This window comes from Asparagus officinalis, chromosome 5 (genome assembly GCF_001876935.1).
Source record: "Asparagus officinalis chromosome 5, Aspof.V1, whole genome shotgun sequence".
NCBI classification, from domain to species: domain Eukaryota; kingdom Viridiplantae; phylum Streptophyta; class Magnoliopsida; order Asparagales; family Asparagaceae; genus Asparagus; species Asparagus officinalis.
In genome coordinates this window covers 109,982,049-109,997,483 of record NC_033798.1, presented here as the reverse complement: position 1 = coordinate 109,997,483, position 15,435 = coordinate 109,982,049, and the positions used below count along the sequence as shown (strand labels likewise).

Here is a 15,435-nt window from a genome sequence, read left to right as displayed (position 1 = left end):
GTTCTTGCTGTGATTGGGTGTTGCTTGTATTATTGTGGTCTATTATTGTTCTTGTGTGTGCTATTGACTTGCTGAATCGGCTTCCGCGGTGCACAACATTAAACCCATCCACTTTTAAATTGTAGCCAAAAAATTCCACCGAAATTAATTTTAAATCCATTATCTAATTTAATAGTTTAGTATATAATATAAGTTGGTATATTATTTGTCCTCAGTGGTTAACGTACAATGCAATTTTAAACAAACTTGCTTAAACTGTTGTTTTTTTTTGTGTGTGGACATTTTCACACTTTTTAAAATCACTATTAGAACCAAAGTATGTTGAATCCCACTTTACATTTCTGCAATTTGGTATAATATAAGTTGCTATGAGGGAATAGGGTGCCGCGAAATGCTTAAACCATTAATTTGTTTGGCTTCTCTACACTAATATCGTGACATTGCAAATTGCATGAGTTTTTTGGCTTATAAACACAGATTTACTCCCATTTATCTTTAAATCCACCCATTTCGAAAAAAGCCTTTTTGTCTACAAACTCAAGGTTTTTCCATCATTTACTGTTAAATGCATACACTTTCGAAATCAATATTGGACCAAAAATACTCCTCCGAATTATTTTTAAATGCAATTTATAAGCTTTGACATACGATGTAAGTTATTGTCATTTCTTATAACATTGTTAATTTTGTTCTAAATGTTTAGATATACAGTGTATTTTTAAACCAAATACTCAATCATTATTTTTTGAACTTTTTCCACATTAATGCCACAACAATGAGCAGATCAATCACACCTGTTTTTCAAGAAAGTTTTCTCGAAGTCTTTCTGATAGAAAACACTTGCACAAAATAATGTAAGACAAACCACTTGACATATGACTTCTATTTGAATTTTTCAACATTCTAAGGATGAGTATGCACAATGTTTTCTGAAAAATTTCCACAGATTTACCCAAGTATTTGGTTAAGCCATATAAAGAGTAGGACATAGTACTCAGTAGTACCAAATACAGATATTTGAAAAGGCAAGTGAAATAAATTGTCAGATGAACTGAAATTTTGCTGACAACAGCAAACCACAGTGACCTTAACTGAATAACCCTGAAGAATGTCCAATCATTCACAAAATGATGCGCGAACACTGCAGCTTCATTTGATTAAGGAAAGAGAATTTAGTTCTTCAGCCAACAAAAACAGATTCAAAGGGCACTAAAGACACTTGTATCATTTTTTGGCATCAGCAGATTCCGTTGAGGTGGAGGTGGCTGTCGCATCCCTCGCACACTGTGACACATAGGGTTTAAGCTGCATCATGATGATATTGTGTGTTAGGAACAAATAACTCATAAGCATTAGAATGCAGTGAAAAATAACAAAGGTTAGTATACAACAAAAAATTTGAAGTAAAAGCTCAAGCTACATTCCCACATTGATCTTAATGGGTTCATCTCTGAACTGCAAATTCATATTACAAAAATGTTCATGCCCATATGCATACAACTCTTTTGTGCTTCTGAGTTGTTCATACTAGACTTGGCACGTGCAAACATAAATATGCGTGTTAAGTGCAAAACATGCAATATATTCTAGATTTTTAATGAAACAAGGAATTGGAACAGGTGTATTTGAGAGAAAAAAAGAGGATTCAATTACATTAGGAACCAAGAAGCTCCACAAAGTACTAATAAGGGCTCAGTATGGCAAGCCTTATGATTTTCTAACCACATTCAGCATAAACCTTTTATTTATTTATTTATTTGACGTTATATGATGTTGGGACACACTTGTGAACTCAATATTTCTAATAATTCCTAAATATGCTTATTTAATGCTGCTGACTCATAGCATGTTTGGAAGCAGGGCATGGGCAAATGGTCTTGGGGGATGTGGATCCTACATTAACCCTTCCAGGATTAACCCATAGTGAGCTGCCAAGCACTGGGTTATAATTAGAAGAATCTTAATATTTAATGGAATGGGTGGCATCATGAGATTGACCCAGACATAAGAAAACATATGTTGAAGGGCTCACCTCCTTATCTTTCTAAAAAGGATAGCCCTGTGGTACAAAATGCAAAAAATACTTGAATGCTATGATTTAGTAACCCTCCTACGCCTATATTTAACCTAACGAAAGAGCGAAGAGATCTTGCATTCGGTTCCTCTCATAAAAAAGTACAACGCAGAACCTTTTTCACCTTCTTTCATAATAAACTCCTCCACGGCATAATTCAATTTCTTCTTTACTTTTTAATTATGCAACACAAATTAACATGTTTGGGTCAATCACATCTCGTGGTCATCAAGCAAGAATCATGATATACTGGGTCAATCACATCTCGTGGTCATCAAGCAAGAATCATGATATACGGGAAACTTAACGCCTGAGGGGTCTTTGGTCTTCAATGACAAATCCAGGTCAAAAAAACTGCACTTTAGGTAATAAGTTCAGAGAGATCATTCACAATTTCTTGGCAAGCCAATAATATTTAATAACTTTTATTCGTTGGTTGATTAAAAGTAGTTTTAGATTTTCCATAAATGTTTTCAACAATTTGATAGACTTTTTGTGAAATTTCAAATTAATGAATCTGTGATTCAAATTGTGAGATTATTGTTAATTAATCTTTCCATGATGAAACTGAATTCCACAAAAAGTTGCAAAAGACATATAACAAACTAACTTTCCAAAGAATCCATATTTTGTTATCCTACAAATCTTTAAAAAATCCATATTTTGTTATCCTACAAATCTTTAAATTTTCATAACTTTCGGCATAAATGTTTGAGAAATTATTAACATTACTGATATTTTTAACATTCTTCTTCTTGGTTTACTTTTATCATCACATAGACCCCTATAATTGCACCAAGAATTTATCAGCCCATAAGATGATTTTATTTCATCACTTCACTACAAAAGTGTTAAAATTTTGTTTCTGAACAGTTCCAACAAAAACTCAAGGTAACTAATGGGAGCAAAATCTGATTCTCTGTCCAATATAGATTCATAGAATAAATTCTTTAGAAGTGCTAAAGTTTCAAACACACTTCTTTGAAGACATCTGACAAAAGTAGAAGCAGAAGATTAGCTTAACCTCTGGTGAGGATAACATGCACGAAAAAAATTCCAATTCTAAGCAAACATCTAGCTGCATAAACAGACAAATCAATTGAAATGACTCCAAATATTCATGTCTCTCCCTCATTTTTCTTAATTTACATTTATTACCCATAATGAAGGTAGTAACTCCAGTCTATCTTTCCCATTTATTTAGGGGAGGATGAGGCTTATGCTACTGGTGCCTATGGTTGCACAAGTAATTCTACCTCTCACAGTTTCTACCACAAGTTTCTAGGGCCTTTGATGGTGTATTTCAGGAAAACAAGTTAACCAACCCCACTTATGAAGCCCCTAGCTTCTATGCACATGAAATGCGGCAAATGCCTATTCCCGCAAACCCCAAATCACTTCGTCAATTAATAAATTCCTCATAAATTTAGTTCCTCATCTTTCACGTGTGATATTTGTTCACTTAGTATTCATCTCATATCTGATCAAAATCTCTCAGACTGTTGGCATTCAGAAAGTATAAAACATAAGAGACTTCTCGTCTTCTACACGAAGTAGTTCTGAGGCCTAAAAAATGCGCAACAATCATAAATCTGCAAGTGCAAAAGCATCTAAACTCTACCAACCACTATAGTTTCATCACAAATGACTCCATTTCTCTACTAGTTAAAATGAGGAATTGAGGATGTTGGCCAACTTTGGCAATCAATTTACCGAATCCACATGTACTCCTATATCCCCGATAACAGAACCTTCTGCTACTTGTACAAACTCCTTTTACTTAAAATGGCATGCAGACAAATACCCGCCACGATCTTACAATAAATTCAGTTTAGCATTTAGCGCACTGATGATGTCGTTTACCAACAACTATGAGCCAGCAATAACCATCAGGAGATTTAACAAATCTACTTATAGTATAGTAGCACGCTCAAATTTAAAACTAACATAGCTACATAGCATCTTGGTTGACCAAGCTTTGCACTGAGCTTGAGCCCTAATTACTGACTCAAAAACAAGCACTTTTCCATTATAATATTGCAATGCAATTTCACAGGCTAGCTGGTTCAAATGTCAGTAACAGTAAGTGTACCTAATTTCCAAGCTTACAATTATATAATTTTAATTGGAAATCTATAAAGTTATATTGGTTGATAAGCAACTCTTTTTGCTCTCAATTCCTTATCAGACAAGAATTTAATTTGCATTCTAGCATGTGCATAGCTCTTTCACTAATTTTTTGAATATCACTGTGCCACGCTGCAGCAGTATACACAAAATGGACCGAGCATTCACTCAAATTCCAACTTCGTCTCTAGCAGGCAACTTTATGAGGATGCACACAATCACTAGGTTCAAGTCTCAAAAGCAGTTAAGTTTGAACAGACAGCTACTAATTGTTATTTTGATTTGGTCTCGTGTGACCAAATCAACCATTCTTCTCTCAACAATAAAATTCTCAGTTGAGAGAATTCTGGGGAAGTAGGGTTGTTGAGAAAGTATCTCTTAGAGTCAGTTTTTTGAGGGGTGGAGATAATGGAGTAGCCTCTATATAAAGCTCAGTCTTCTCTTTGAGAAAACACAACATAGAAAATCCCCAACCCAATTACCAGAGCCCCCTCAAATATCCATTATGCTTCTCTTTTGTTTTCGTCCACTGGTATCAGAGCGTGGTTTCTACTCCGATCTTGATTTCTCTACTGAGCAAAAGCCCCATCAAAGCCAAAATTTACCCAAAAGCTTCTCTAATGTCTACTCCCTTCCTTGGGCTCGTTTTCCTATGATCTTCTTTCATTAAATATTTTTTTTTCTTTCCCGTAAAAGCTAAGTCATACAAAAGACTTGTCTTCAGAGTTGTTCTACCCAAAAATTTTTAAAAATATCTTTTGTTAGTGAGCTCACGTGAAGCTGTCCTTCATTCACCATTTAGCTTTATTTTTTTAAGAGACTTTGTCGTTTACTTTTGCCCCAAAGCCCCTGAACCTAAAGAGTTTTTCTTGAAAGAACCCTTCACCTTTTTCAACTACATGCATCTTTAAGTTTCCATCACCTGACAGCACTAAGCAACCAGTTCATCAACCAAAGAATCTTCTAAGTCCTTGGAGTTTCTGTTTTCTGGCGCTGCCCAACGCTAATTGCAGGTGCTCGATCATTTCATTACAAATCAATCAACTTTCAACGGTGCATCTTAGGAAGCTGCTTCTTCATTCAGCGCCTCTTAGCAACAATTTTTCTCGAATTGGAGTTTCCTTTCTCAACTCAAAACATACAATTCTTTTAATTTATTTATTTTAAATTAAAAAAACTAACATTATTCTTTTTTTTATATTTGTCTATTACATCAACCTTATACATTTTTTAAAATTAAAACTTTAGTTTTAATTCTCTACCAAATGGCTAGTAAGCTCGCTCTATCATGACTAGAAAAAATTGATAAATTTAATGGCAGTAACTATGACACACGGCATAGAAAAATAGGATATGCTCTTATTCATGACAACATCGATGGTATAATAGAAACCACTTCTCCAAACCTTACTGATAAATCTACAACTAATGAAAAGAAAATGTTTGAATAGTGGGTTCGAAAGGCAAAAAGCCTAATGCTCATGTTCATGGAAGATAACTCGATTAAAATTTTTGAAACTTACAATTTCCATGGACATGTGAAACGCTATAAAAGAAAAACACGACACCGCCTCTGAAGTTAACATTCAATTACTCTTACATAAATATAATTCTTATCGTATGCAAGAGGGAGACAATATCGTAGAGCATATTAATAAGATGATTGTCATGACTAAGGACTTGTCCACTGCTGGGACCGAAATCCCAGAAAGAATGCAAGTTCACAACTAAATTGAATAGTCTACCCTCTTCCCTTACTATGGCTGCTATCACATCAAGACTAAACCCTACCATTAAATCTGTCACTGATCTTTCTATGCATCTAGCGATAGAACATGACTTAATAGCCAATAGGAAAGAACCAGAACTGAACATAGTGTAGCAGAAGATGAATTATGTCCGCCAGAGGCATAATACTGGAAGTTATAAAAACCTTAGTTCTAGTAAACCACAATCGTGATGACCGAAATTACAGCAGTTCAAGAGAAAGAAAGTATCTCGTGGAGCATGCTACAATTGTAGAAAATTCGGGCATTTTAGGCCCACTTCCCCACAAGGTGAAAAATAGGACAATAAGAGAGGCTATAAGCATTTGGAACAAGGGGATACTAGCAAAAAAGAATTCATCGATATGACGGAATGCAATGTTATGATGACAGACATCAGCGGTTGGTGGATCGACTCCTGTGCGACTAGACATATCGCAAAGAGCAAGAGTGGAGTCACAAAATTCACCGAGCTAAAGAAAGGAAAACAGAGGATCTATATGTGAAACAATACCTATCTCGATGTAAAAAGGTATTAGTTCGTATAGATTGGATCTTGACGATAGTGTTCTTATCCTTAAAGATGTGTTCTATACGTCAGGAATTTAGCACAATCTGATATCTGTTCTCAGCTTGATGAAGAAAGGACTGGAAGTTAGGCTCTACAATAATCGGGTTTCTATAGGCAAAAATAATAAAATGTATGCCATGAAAAAATATGTGCCCGAGCATGAATTATGCATTCTTTCAGTAGTTTGTAATAATTCTGATAATAAAATTTTTAATTTGAACTACTTGTCATGTTATATTTCTGAGTCTGAATTATCGCATTCTAGACTAGGACATGCTAGTATGTCAAAAATAAAAGAAATTATCAGAATGAACTTATTACATGCACTATCTAATATTCAATTGCCACCATGTGAACATTGTTTAACTGATAAAATGACCAGAAAACCTTTTATTGGCGAACAAAGAGCCAATGAACTTTTAGGGTTGATACACTCGAATATTTATGGTCCTCTAAGTGTCAAAACTCATAGTAATAAAGAATATTTTATTATTTTTATAGATGACTATTCCAAGTTTGTACACGTCTATCTTATATCTAGAAAATTAGAAGCTTGTGACTGCTTTAAGAGAGATAAGACCGAAGTTGAAAACCAACTTGGAATGAAAATTAAAATTTTGAGAACTGATAGAGGTGTGAAATATAACTCTAAAGAATTTAAGAGTTATTGTATTCAACATGGAATTAAAAGACATACAACAATGCCGTATACACCACAATAGAATAGTGTTGCTAAAAGAAAGAACAGAACATTACTGAATGTAGTTAGATGCATGTTGTCTCATTCTGGTCTCTCTAAAAATTTTTACAGAGAAGCATTGTTAACCGCAAACTACATTTTAAATAGAATTCCTACTAAGTCAGTTGTATCTACACCTTTTAAGTTATAGAATGAGAGGAAACCTAATCTGAGTCGTCTCAGGAAATGAGAAACTATAGCCCATGTTCTCATTCCATACCAACGTAGAGATAAGTTGGACTTTAAAACATTAAAGTGTAGATTCATAGGGTATCAGAAAAATCAAAAGGTTATAAGTTTTATAATAAAAAAAAGGGGTCATTGAAAGCAGATATACTATATTTTTAGAGAATCTAGAGGAAGAGTAATAAGTTGGAGAGGAAACAAAACCACTAACTGTAATAGATGATGATTATTATAGTGTTGTTCCCACTAATGACCCAGATATTATGAATGAACCTAACCTTGAAAATGATAAAATACCTATAAAAAATAATGTACCTCATCAACCAGTTGTAGGCAACAAAAGGCCAAGAACACAATCTTCATGAATGGACGATTACTATTTGTATTCATGTGAGTCATCTTGTTTCTCGGTAGGAAGAACACGATCTCTTAATCTTCTTTGATGCGATAAAATCGCATGAATCAGTTTTATGGCTAGAATCCTAAGAGAAGAACTTGATTCTATAGAGAAAAAAGGTATGAGAGTTATGTGATCTACCAATAGAAAAGCTATAGGATATAAATTGGTGCTTAAAATAAAATACCGTGTTGATGGATCTATTGATAAATTTAAAGCGTTGTTAATTGTCAAAGGTTATAACTAGAAGGTGAGAATAGATTTTTATAAAACGTACTCTCCTGTAATTAAATTTGCATCAATTAAAATTATTTTAGCTATCGTTGCATATCTTGATTTGGAGTTATTCCAAATAGATGTTAAAATTGCATTCCTTAACGGAGAGTTAAATGAAGCTATAAATATGCAACAACCTGAAGATTTTCAAGTAAAAGGATAGGAACATAAAGTTACAAATTAATAAAATCTCTATATGATTTAAAACAGTCGTCTAGATAGTGTCATCTCAAATTTCATGATGTAGTCACCAAATTTGATTTTGTTCAAAATAAATTAGATAATTTTGTATATGTCTTGAAAAGTAAGAGCAACTTTACTATATTATCTAGCAACTTTACTATATTATCCTTACATATGGATGATATATTGCTCGCCGGAAATAACATGGAAATGTTAAATAAAACCAAGGCTGATCTCAACAAAAAGTTTGAGATGAAAGACATGGATAATGCATCATATATCCTTGGAATTCAAATAATTTGAGATAGAAAGTCTAAAATGCTAAATTTAAACTAAAAAAAGTATTTAAGATCAGTTCTCAAAAGATTCAGAAAGGAGAATTCCAATCCGATACCAACTCCATTGGTCATGAAAAAAAGATCGTGTAAAGAACAAAACCCTAGAGAGGAGCAAAAGCCATTAGATGTTCTTTATGCTCAAGCAATTAGAAGCTTGATGTATGCAGTGTTATGCACCGGGCTTGATATAGCTTATGTTGTAAGTCTAGTCAGTTGATATCAAAATAATCCAGGACCGGCATAATGGGAAGCTGTTAAAATAATTATGAAGTATGTCAGAGTTACATTAACTCATAGATTGGTTTATCAAGCCGATTCGCTTGGGTTACTTCAATGTTGATTTCGGAGGTGATAAAGATGATGGAAAGTCTAATTTGGGACACTTGTTCATCTTTAGAGGAGATGTTTCTTGGAGTAGCAAGAAACAATGGTTTGTTGCTAGATACACATGTTGTCCGGATAAGACGATTTTTGATTGATCTAGATCTCAATTTGTTAGAAGAACCTATTGATATTTATTGTGATAATCAATCAGCGATTAGCTTGATCAATAGTGGCGCGAATAGCTTCAAAGAAAAACACATCGAGATCCAATATCACTATATTCGAGATATTGTAGAAAAGGAAGAAGTTAAAATGACTCATATCCCTACTACAGATATAATTGTTGATCCTTAGATAAAAGGAGTACTAACAGAATCTTTTATTAAACATATAAGTTTGATGGGACTTAGAAATAAATAAGTCCAAGTAAAATTTCATAAATAATGAAATAAAAGTTACTCTCTACGAATAGTAGGAGTAATGATAAGTAGAAACATGGATCTCATAGAAAATGGGAGTCGCATCACTTGGTTAATTTGGTCAAGTGGGAGATGTTATTTTGACTTGGTCTTGTGTGACCAAATCAATCATTCTCCTCTCAACAATAAAATTCTCAGTTGAGAGAATTGTGGGGAAGTGGGGTTGTTGAGAGAGCATCTCTCAGAGGTAGTTTTTGAGGGGGTGGAAATAATGGGGTAGCCTTTATATAAAGCTCAGTCTTCGCTTTGAGAAAACACAACACAGAAAATCCCCAATCCCATTACCGGAGCCCCCCTCAAATATCCATTATACTTCTCTTTCGTTTTCGTCCGCTACCTGTAGTGCATGATTGTTTCATCTAATCTCCCTTTATGTTCTACGGCAATGTGGTTTTCCCCTTATTTCCAAAAAATTGTCAACTATCATTTTTCACTACGAAAAGGAAACCATGACCGTTTCTGGGCACACCTTTCTGCGACATGCCTTGCAGGTTTTATGCATCCTAATAAATGATCACAAGCTTAACCATACATTTACTTTCCAACTCTTATTGTCCACTGCACAAAACCTTTGATTATTATAGCCAAATAAATCTTTGGTTATTAAACTCTGTCAACATAAGATGCCTATCATCTACCTATCAGCATCAAGCCTAAAACAATGCCTCCTACACGGAAACCCGCATCCATGTAAACCAAAAACAAGGAGAAACTAACACCACAACAGGATGTTTTTTGCTAAAATGATTATTGTCAACTGATTTACCCAAAAAAAAAAAAATCTTTTCTTTGAGGCAATTTTGATAGGGTTATCCTTGCTACCTTAAACAGCCACCTGTACCTTGAATTGCCTTTCACTTCTGAAACGATAACTAAAATCATAAACCACAAAAAGTTACCTTAAAATCAGTGAGATCAGGAACAATATAGCGAGGCAATTTCTCATCCTGCAACACGTAGCCACCTGTATTTCAACAGTTTTCATCGATCAACAGTTATCATTCATTTAAAATACAATTTTTTCGTCATTAAATAAAAATAACGGAGGGGGGAAAAGATGACCTTTGCGAGTGTGGAAACCAGTGGACTTGCAGTTCTTCCCTTTGTAGTAATCTCGAGGAGCTCTCTTGGAAGAGAGTATGCTCAGGGATGAGGTTCTCTTCCTCCTCATCGCCCGCCCTAACCCTAATATCAACCCCAGCGGCATTTTCTCCGGTGAGAACGAAACGAAACCGTAGCGATCGAGGGAGGAGGGGGAGGAGGAGAAAAGGGCTTAAGGGAATCACGTGATGCCCACGTGTTTGAACAGAACAACATCGGGTGCTGTTTGGCCCACACTCAAAATAGGTCCATTTTTAGACTTCGCTCCGAAGAAAACCCTAGTGATAATATTTCTCGTAAAAAGGGGCTGGTCATAACTTTTCCCTCGAGAGAAGTTGATCTATTTCTTCAGTCCAAATTTCATTTGACCCCCCGAAATCTCTTTCCGAGCTGTTGCAATGGATTCGTATGATTTCAGGAATCGGGCGTCTCCGATGTACAGCAGGCCAGGGGCCGTCTCCGGCGGCGGCGCCTCCATGTACCCGAGGGTGGGGCAGGCCGGTCATGTGGGCCCGCCTCCTGCTCGCCAGGCTCCATACCCTCAGCCTCACCCTGGGTCCGCTCCTCCAAGTAAGTAATTATCTGAACCTTTTAAATTTCTTTTCTAATCAATTTAACTTTTTTATCAAATCGATTTGAATTTTGTAGAAGCCCTAGAGTTTTTTTTTTTGTTTTTTTATGTACGCAGCGATTTTGAAGATTTCGATGATCCAAGTTATTTTCTTTAGGAAATCTACAAGACATTCAGAAACCCTAGACTGCTGGATCTTTGAATTATCTGTAGCAAGTTTACTGTTTTTCCAAAGCAATTGACCATGAAATTGGGAGATTTTATGAGGAAATGATGTGTTATTTATATGTACTTGGTTTCCCCTTTTGAAATAGGCAAATAACTGATGAAATATGAACCTATGGTCGACGTATAGATTGGAACATGTTTTTGCTATCAAGCAAATTCGAAATAAGCATTCTCGCTGGAAATTTATGCAAGTTGTCGCGGGGTATGAGAATGTGGAGCATACATGATGCATCTGCGAGAAACTTTATCAGCGTTGCACATGCGAATTTAATAATTTGATTGCAATCTTTTTAGCAAGTAAATAGAAAATCCTTCTAAACAACCTTATGAAAACCGAGTAATTTGATAGATCTTTTAGGATCTTCTTTTAGGAGTAAGGTCGTGAGATTGGCATGTAAGCTAACGCAACTGTAAATTGAATTCCCGAAGGTTTGCATTATAGCGTAGTAGAGATAAAGATAGAGATAGTTATAGATGTCTATTCTGATGGTTAGCTGGTCATTTCTGCATTCGACTTTAAACCTCATGGTTGATACCACCCTTAGGTCTACTTGTCCGTTTCTTATTGCTTTTTCCCCCTGAATTTTTCATGATTAGAAACTTAATATGTTTGTATGTGTTATTTTGCAGCGGGATTGGGTATTCGAGTTGTGATAAAGCCAGAATACAGGATAACCCCGCCAGTAAGATCTGTTTTCACTGGTTACACATCCGTTTCATTCTTCCTTTTCATCTAAACATAACTTTTTCCCCCACATTTTTGGAAGTTTCAAGGCTTACACAGTTACTGAAATCTTATGAATCCGTTCCGGTTGTTATCTGGTCATCTTATCCAACAAACTATCCTCCATAGTGCCAGCGGAGCACAGTTTTAATTTTAATTCTTACATATGTTTTCAGTTTGGAAAGTTCACCTACAATGCCCCCACTTTAAGAAAAAGGGGGAAAAAGAAAAAAAAAGAAACTATCCAGTGCCCCCTTACAAAGAATATCATTTTTTATATTCCAAGAGAATTAATATGTATTTCCATTATATATGTTTCCTTTTGTGAGAAAGAAAGTAGATGATAAAAAGTTATCACAATCTAGAGAATGGTAGGAATGAAGGAAATACTTTCTGTGTGGTCCATCTTTTAGAAAGGTTTTCGAGCTTATTTGTGGTAAATGTCTCTAGCTCATTAAATTTTATTATATAAGTCTTCAAGTCCATTTTCTATTGTAGAGGTCTTTTTGGGAAATCCTGGTACTCCAATTGCGGATGGTGTAATGTTAATTATGTGGTAAAGCCACTTTCAAGAGTATAGACCAGTACAAACTTGGCAATTTATTTTCTATGAAATGTTAACATATCAGGATCCTTAATGATGCATATTTGCCTATGGTTTGTACATCCTGCAATTCACAATCTTTTGGCACCTAAAATTATGTCCTCTTGCATGCTTTGCGTGTTTATTCCTCTTTTGTGTTATATAACATGATCAACTTAGAGCTCTTTGTATCATTCTTGACCATCAGTGCTGACATGAATTTTCGAAACCATAGTTTTCATCTCATTTTAGTCAAGAAACTCATCCTTCCTATATTTTCGTATTTCATGTATATTTCTCATAACTATCGAAATTTTCAGCCTCCACTGGCACCACAAACGGCAGAGGTTCCTCGGAGCACATTCCATTATGACTTTGACTTTGAGAAGAAGATATTAGCTGAGGCAGAGAAAGGGACCCAGAACTGGAGTAGGATTGCGGCAGAAACCCAGTCAACGAAAATTGCACCTTCAACTTCTTCTACGGTACAATTTTTGGTTGCTGTCTTTTCCCTATCAAAAAAGATGAACTGCATGTTCTTCAGGAATTCTAACCTAAGTTTACAGCCGTACACACGCACTCAAAACATCATAACTTTTTTATATGAATTTTAACTTTTTCAATAACCCCCTGGAATTTTTTAAATCTCTCCTCTCTTTTTCTCCTCTCCCTCTTCTCTTCTGCTGCTTTACTCCATTTCGCTGCTGCTGTGCCTTGCTATCTCTCCTCTTCTGCACCTATTTTCTGCTTCTTATGCGCCCTCTTATGATCCTCTTTTATTTTTCTTGGGTATTTTTCAATTTATTAAGTTTGAAAAGAAAAATGCTTAAGCACCATCTAATGCTTTGGCTGTTATTCACCATCAATCATTCTGATTGTTTAGCAGTGTCCATTGCTGGTAGGGAGCATACAACATCAATTATTTCCATGATATCCCATTCAGGTTCTCCATAAATTTGCTTGTTTCATATTTTCCTGAGAGGATACTAAGAATTTCAGTCTTTTTCAGAGCTGGATAAGTTCATTTCGGTATATTGATATTACAAGTGTTTTTCATATTTATGATTTTAACTAAAAAGTACTTGGTGTATATTTACTCCTTGTTATCGTTACTACCTGATAGAATCACAGTAGGCAGGTTTTGCTTGTTCTTTCACTAGAGTTAGCTTCGCAAGTAAAAGTATTTGCAGTACAAACATATATTTTTGAGCGACGTCTTACGATCTGAATTTTTATATTTCTGAAGGAACCTGTGGGTGATCCAATAGTGAACAAATATGTGGCCTCAGGGCTTCCACGAGAAGCTGTATCACTGGCAGTCCACAACTACGGTGATAATCCAATTAAGGTACTCCACAATTCGCAACAACAGTTCTCATGATGAACTTGTATTTCAGATTACTAAAGCAAGGATATGTATATATTTCTTCAGGTAAGGGAATTTGTGAAAGGCTATAATCTTCTCCGAGAAATGGGTTTCTCATCAAAAAATGTGGCTGAAGCACTGGCCATGTATGATAATGACACTGACAAGGCTCTGGCATATTTTCTAAACAGCTCACAGTGACTTTGTACACACTGTATCTTTAGTTGATTCTGTTATTCCTTTGTAATATACAAGCAAGTTTGTTATGTTTCAACACTTTTTGCGTGCATAGTACAATAGGACCATCGTTTTTCTGGAGCTTTTTTCGTTGAACAAATAGTTGATCTCGATACTTAATACTTGTTAACGGAGGGGAAGAATGGGTAAACAAATGATTGTTTATTACTCAGTGTTGCCATAATTTGTAAATTACTTTCTCCCTTCTCTGTGGTAATTTGCAAGGTTATTTGTGAGATGTTGTAATGGGCTATGTTCTTGTTTCCAAGGGCATATTTTTGGATAGCGCATGAAATTTTCGTAGGTGTGGATTAACTAAAATCTTTCTGTTGGCTCTAGCTTTGTAAAATTGTGGTTCTTCGATCTTAAGATGCATGACTAACATTCAAACAATTTTCTAATTAATTGTCATGCAACTATGTGAGAACACTTGGTGCGATCAGGATTTCTGTTTAGCTGCTTAATTGCCCTACAACTCCATGGCTACATGACAAGCTACAAAGTCTAATTTCTTGAAGATGCAGACGCTACATTAAAAAAATCGCAATAACATAACCTTGATTAAATAGAGTAAAGAATGATTCTATACAACAATTCCCTCGGGAGTTTCAAATTGGTCCCTCTCAAGGAAAGAATAGTAATCTGTTGGTGTGATAATACAAGGCAGATTTAAAGTAGGTCATGGGTAATTCCCTTCAGCTTCAACAAACGTCACGCAGTAGAAACCCATATCCCCTATAGGTGTAAACGCCAGTGCTTCATCAATTCTTTCAGTCACATTCTAATGAAGCTTCAATAAATAGCAGGGATTCCAAATACAGGCTTAAAAACCACCGCCTTCAACTGCGGAAACCCTTCAAAGATATCCTCGAGAAACATTCCAACCATTTACTATGCACATCATCACACAGCTGCACATAGGGCTCCTGAAAGCATGTCAAAAACTAAGCAAAATGAGGAATTGGGGGAAATTAACTTAATTCTGTAATCTGCATCAGAGTATAAATCTGGAGGTTTTGATGAATTTGTCATGTTAAGAAGCCATTTTCTAATCCTTGGTATATTATTGTTGCATTTCAAGTTTATAGGAAAGTAGATGGAGGGAGGGAGGGAGGGAGAGAGAGAGAGAGAGAGAGAGAGAGAGAGAGAGAAATGAGGAAAAGGA

General features: G+C 35.4%; 3 protein-coding genes across 3 annotated transcripts in view; 1 reads left to right on the top strand and 2 right to left on the bottom strand.

The window, feature by feature from the left end:
- On the bottom strand, positions 856-10,749 carry LOC109840656 (39S ribosomal protein L41-A, mitochondrial-like). The gene is made up of 3 exons (XM_020409383.1): positions 10,523-10,749; positions 10,360-10,424; positions 856-1,305 (listed from the first exon to the last, which is right to left on the bottom strand). The coding sequence occupies exons 1-3, from the start codon at positions 10,665-10,667 to the stop codon at positions 1,225-1,227; spliced, it is 291 nt and encodes a 96-aa protein (XP_020264972.1). The 5' UTR covers positions 10,668-10,749; the 3' UTR covers positions 856-1,224.
- Positions 10,864-14,508, top strand: LOC109840655. The gene is made up of 5 exons (XM_020409382.1): positions 10,864-11,131; positions 11,991-12,043; positions 12,988-13,152; positions 13,914-14,015; positions 14,100-14,508. Exons 1-5 carry the CDS (start codon positions 10,960-10,962, stop codon positions 14,232-14,234), a joined length of 627 nt encoding a protein of 208 aa, XP_020264971.1. The 5' UTR covers positions 10,864-10,959; the 3' UTR covers positions 14,235-14,508.
- Positions 14,803-15,435, bottom strand: part of LOC109840654 (hydroxyproline O-galactosyltransferase HPGT1) — a 9,413-nt gene continuing 8,780 nt past the window's right edge. Inside the window, exon 11 of the mRNA XM_020409381.1 lies at positions 14,803-15,196. Coding sequence (XP_020264970.1) covers positions 15,174-15,196 — 23 coding nt within the window. The 3' untranslated portion in view covers positions 14,803-15,173. The remainder of the gene's footprint in view (positions 15,197-15,435) is intronic.

Bases quoted from the DNA above. Each gene is read 5' to 3' on its own strand.
- LOC109840656 (XM_020409383.1), bottom strand. From the start codon at position 10,667: ATGCCGCTGGGGTTGATATTAGGGTTAGGGCGGGCGATGAGGAGGAAG. The intron at 10,425-10,522 runs GTCATCTTTTCC...GTTGAAATACAG, and splicing joins TGGTTTCCACACTCGCAAAG to GTGGCTACGTGTTGCAGGAT. The intron at 1,306-10,359 runs GTAACTTTTTGT...ATCATGATGCAG, and splicing joins CTGATCTCACTGATTTTAAG to CTTAAACCCTATGTGTCACA.
- LOC109840655 (XM_020409382.1), top strand. From the start codon at position 10,960: ATGGATTCGTATGATTTCAGGAATCGGGCGTCTCCGATGTACAGCAGG. The intron at 11,132-11,990 runs GTAAGTAATTAT...GTTATTTTGCAG, and splicing joins CCCTGGGTCCGCTCCTCCAA to CGGGATTGGGTATTCGAGTT. The intron at 12,044-12,987 runs GTAAGATCTGTT...CGAAATTTTCAG, and splicing joins AATACAGGATAACCCCGCCA to CCTCCACTGGCACCACAAAC.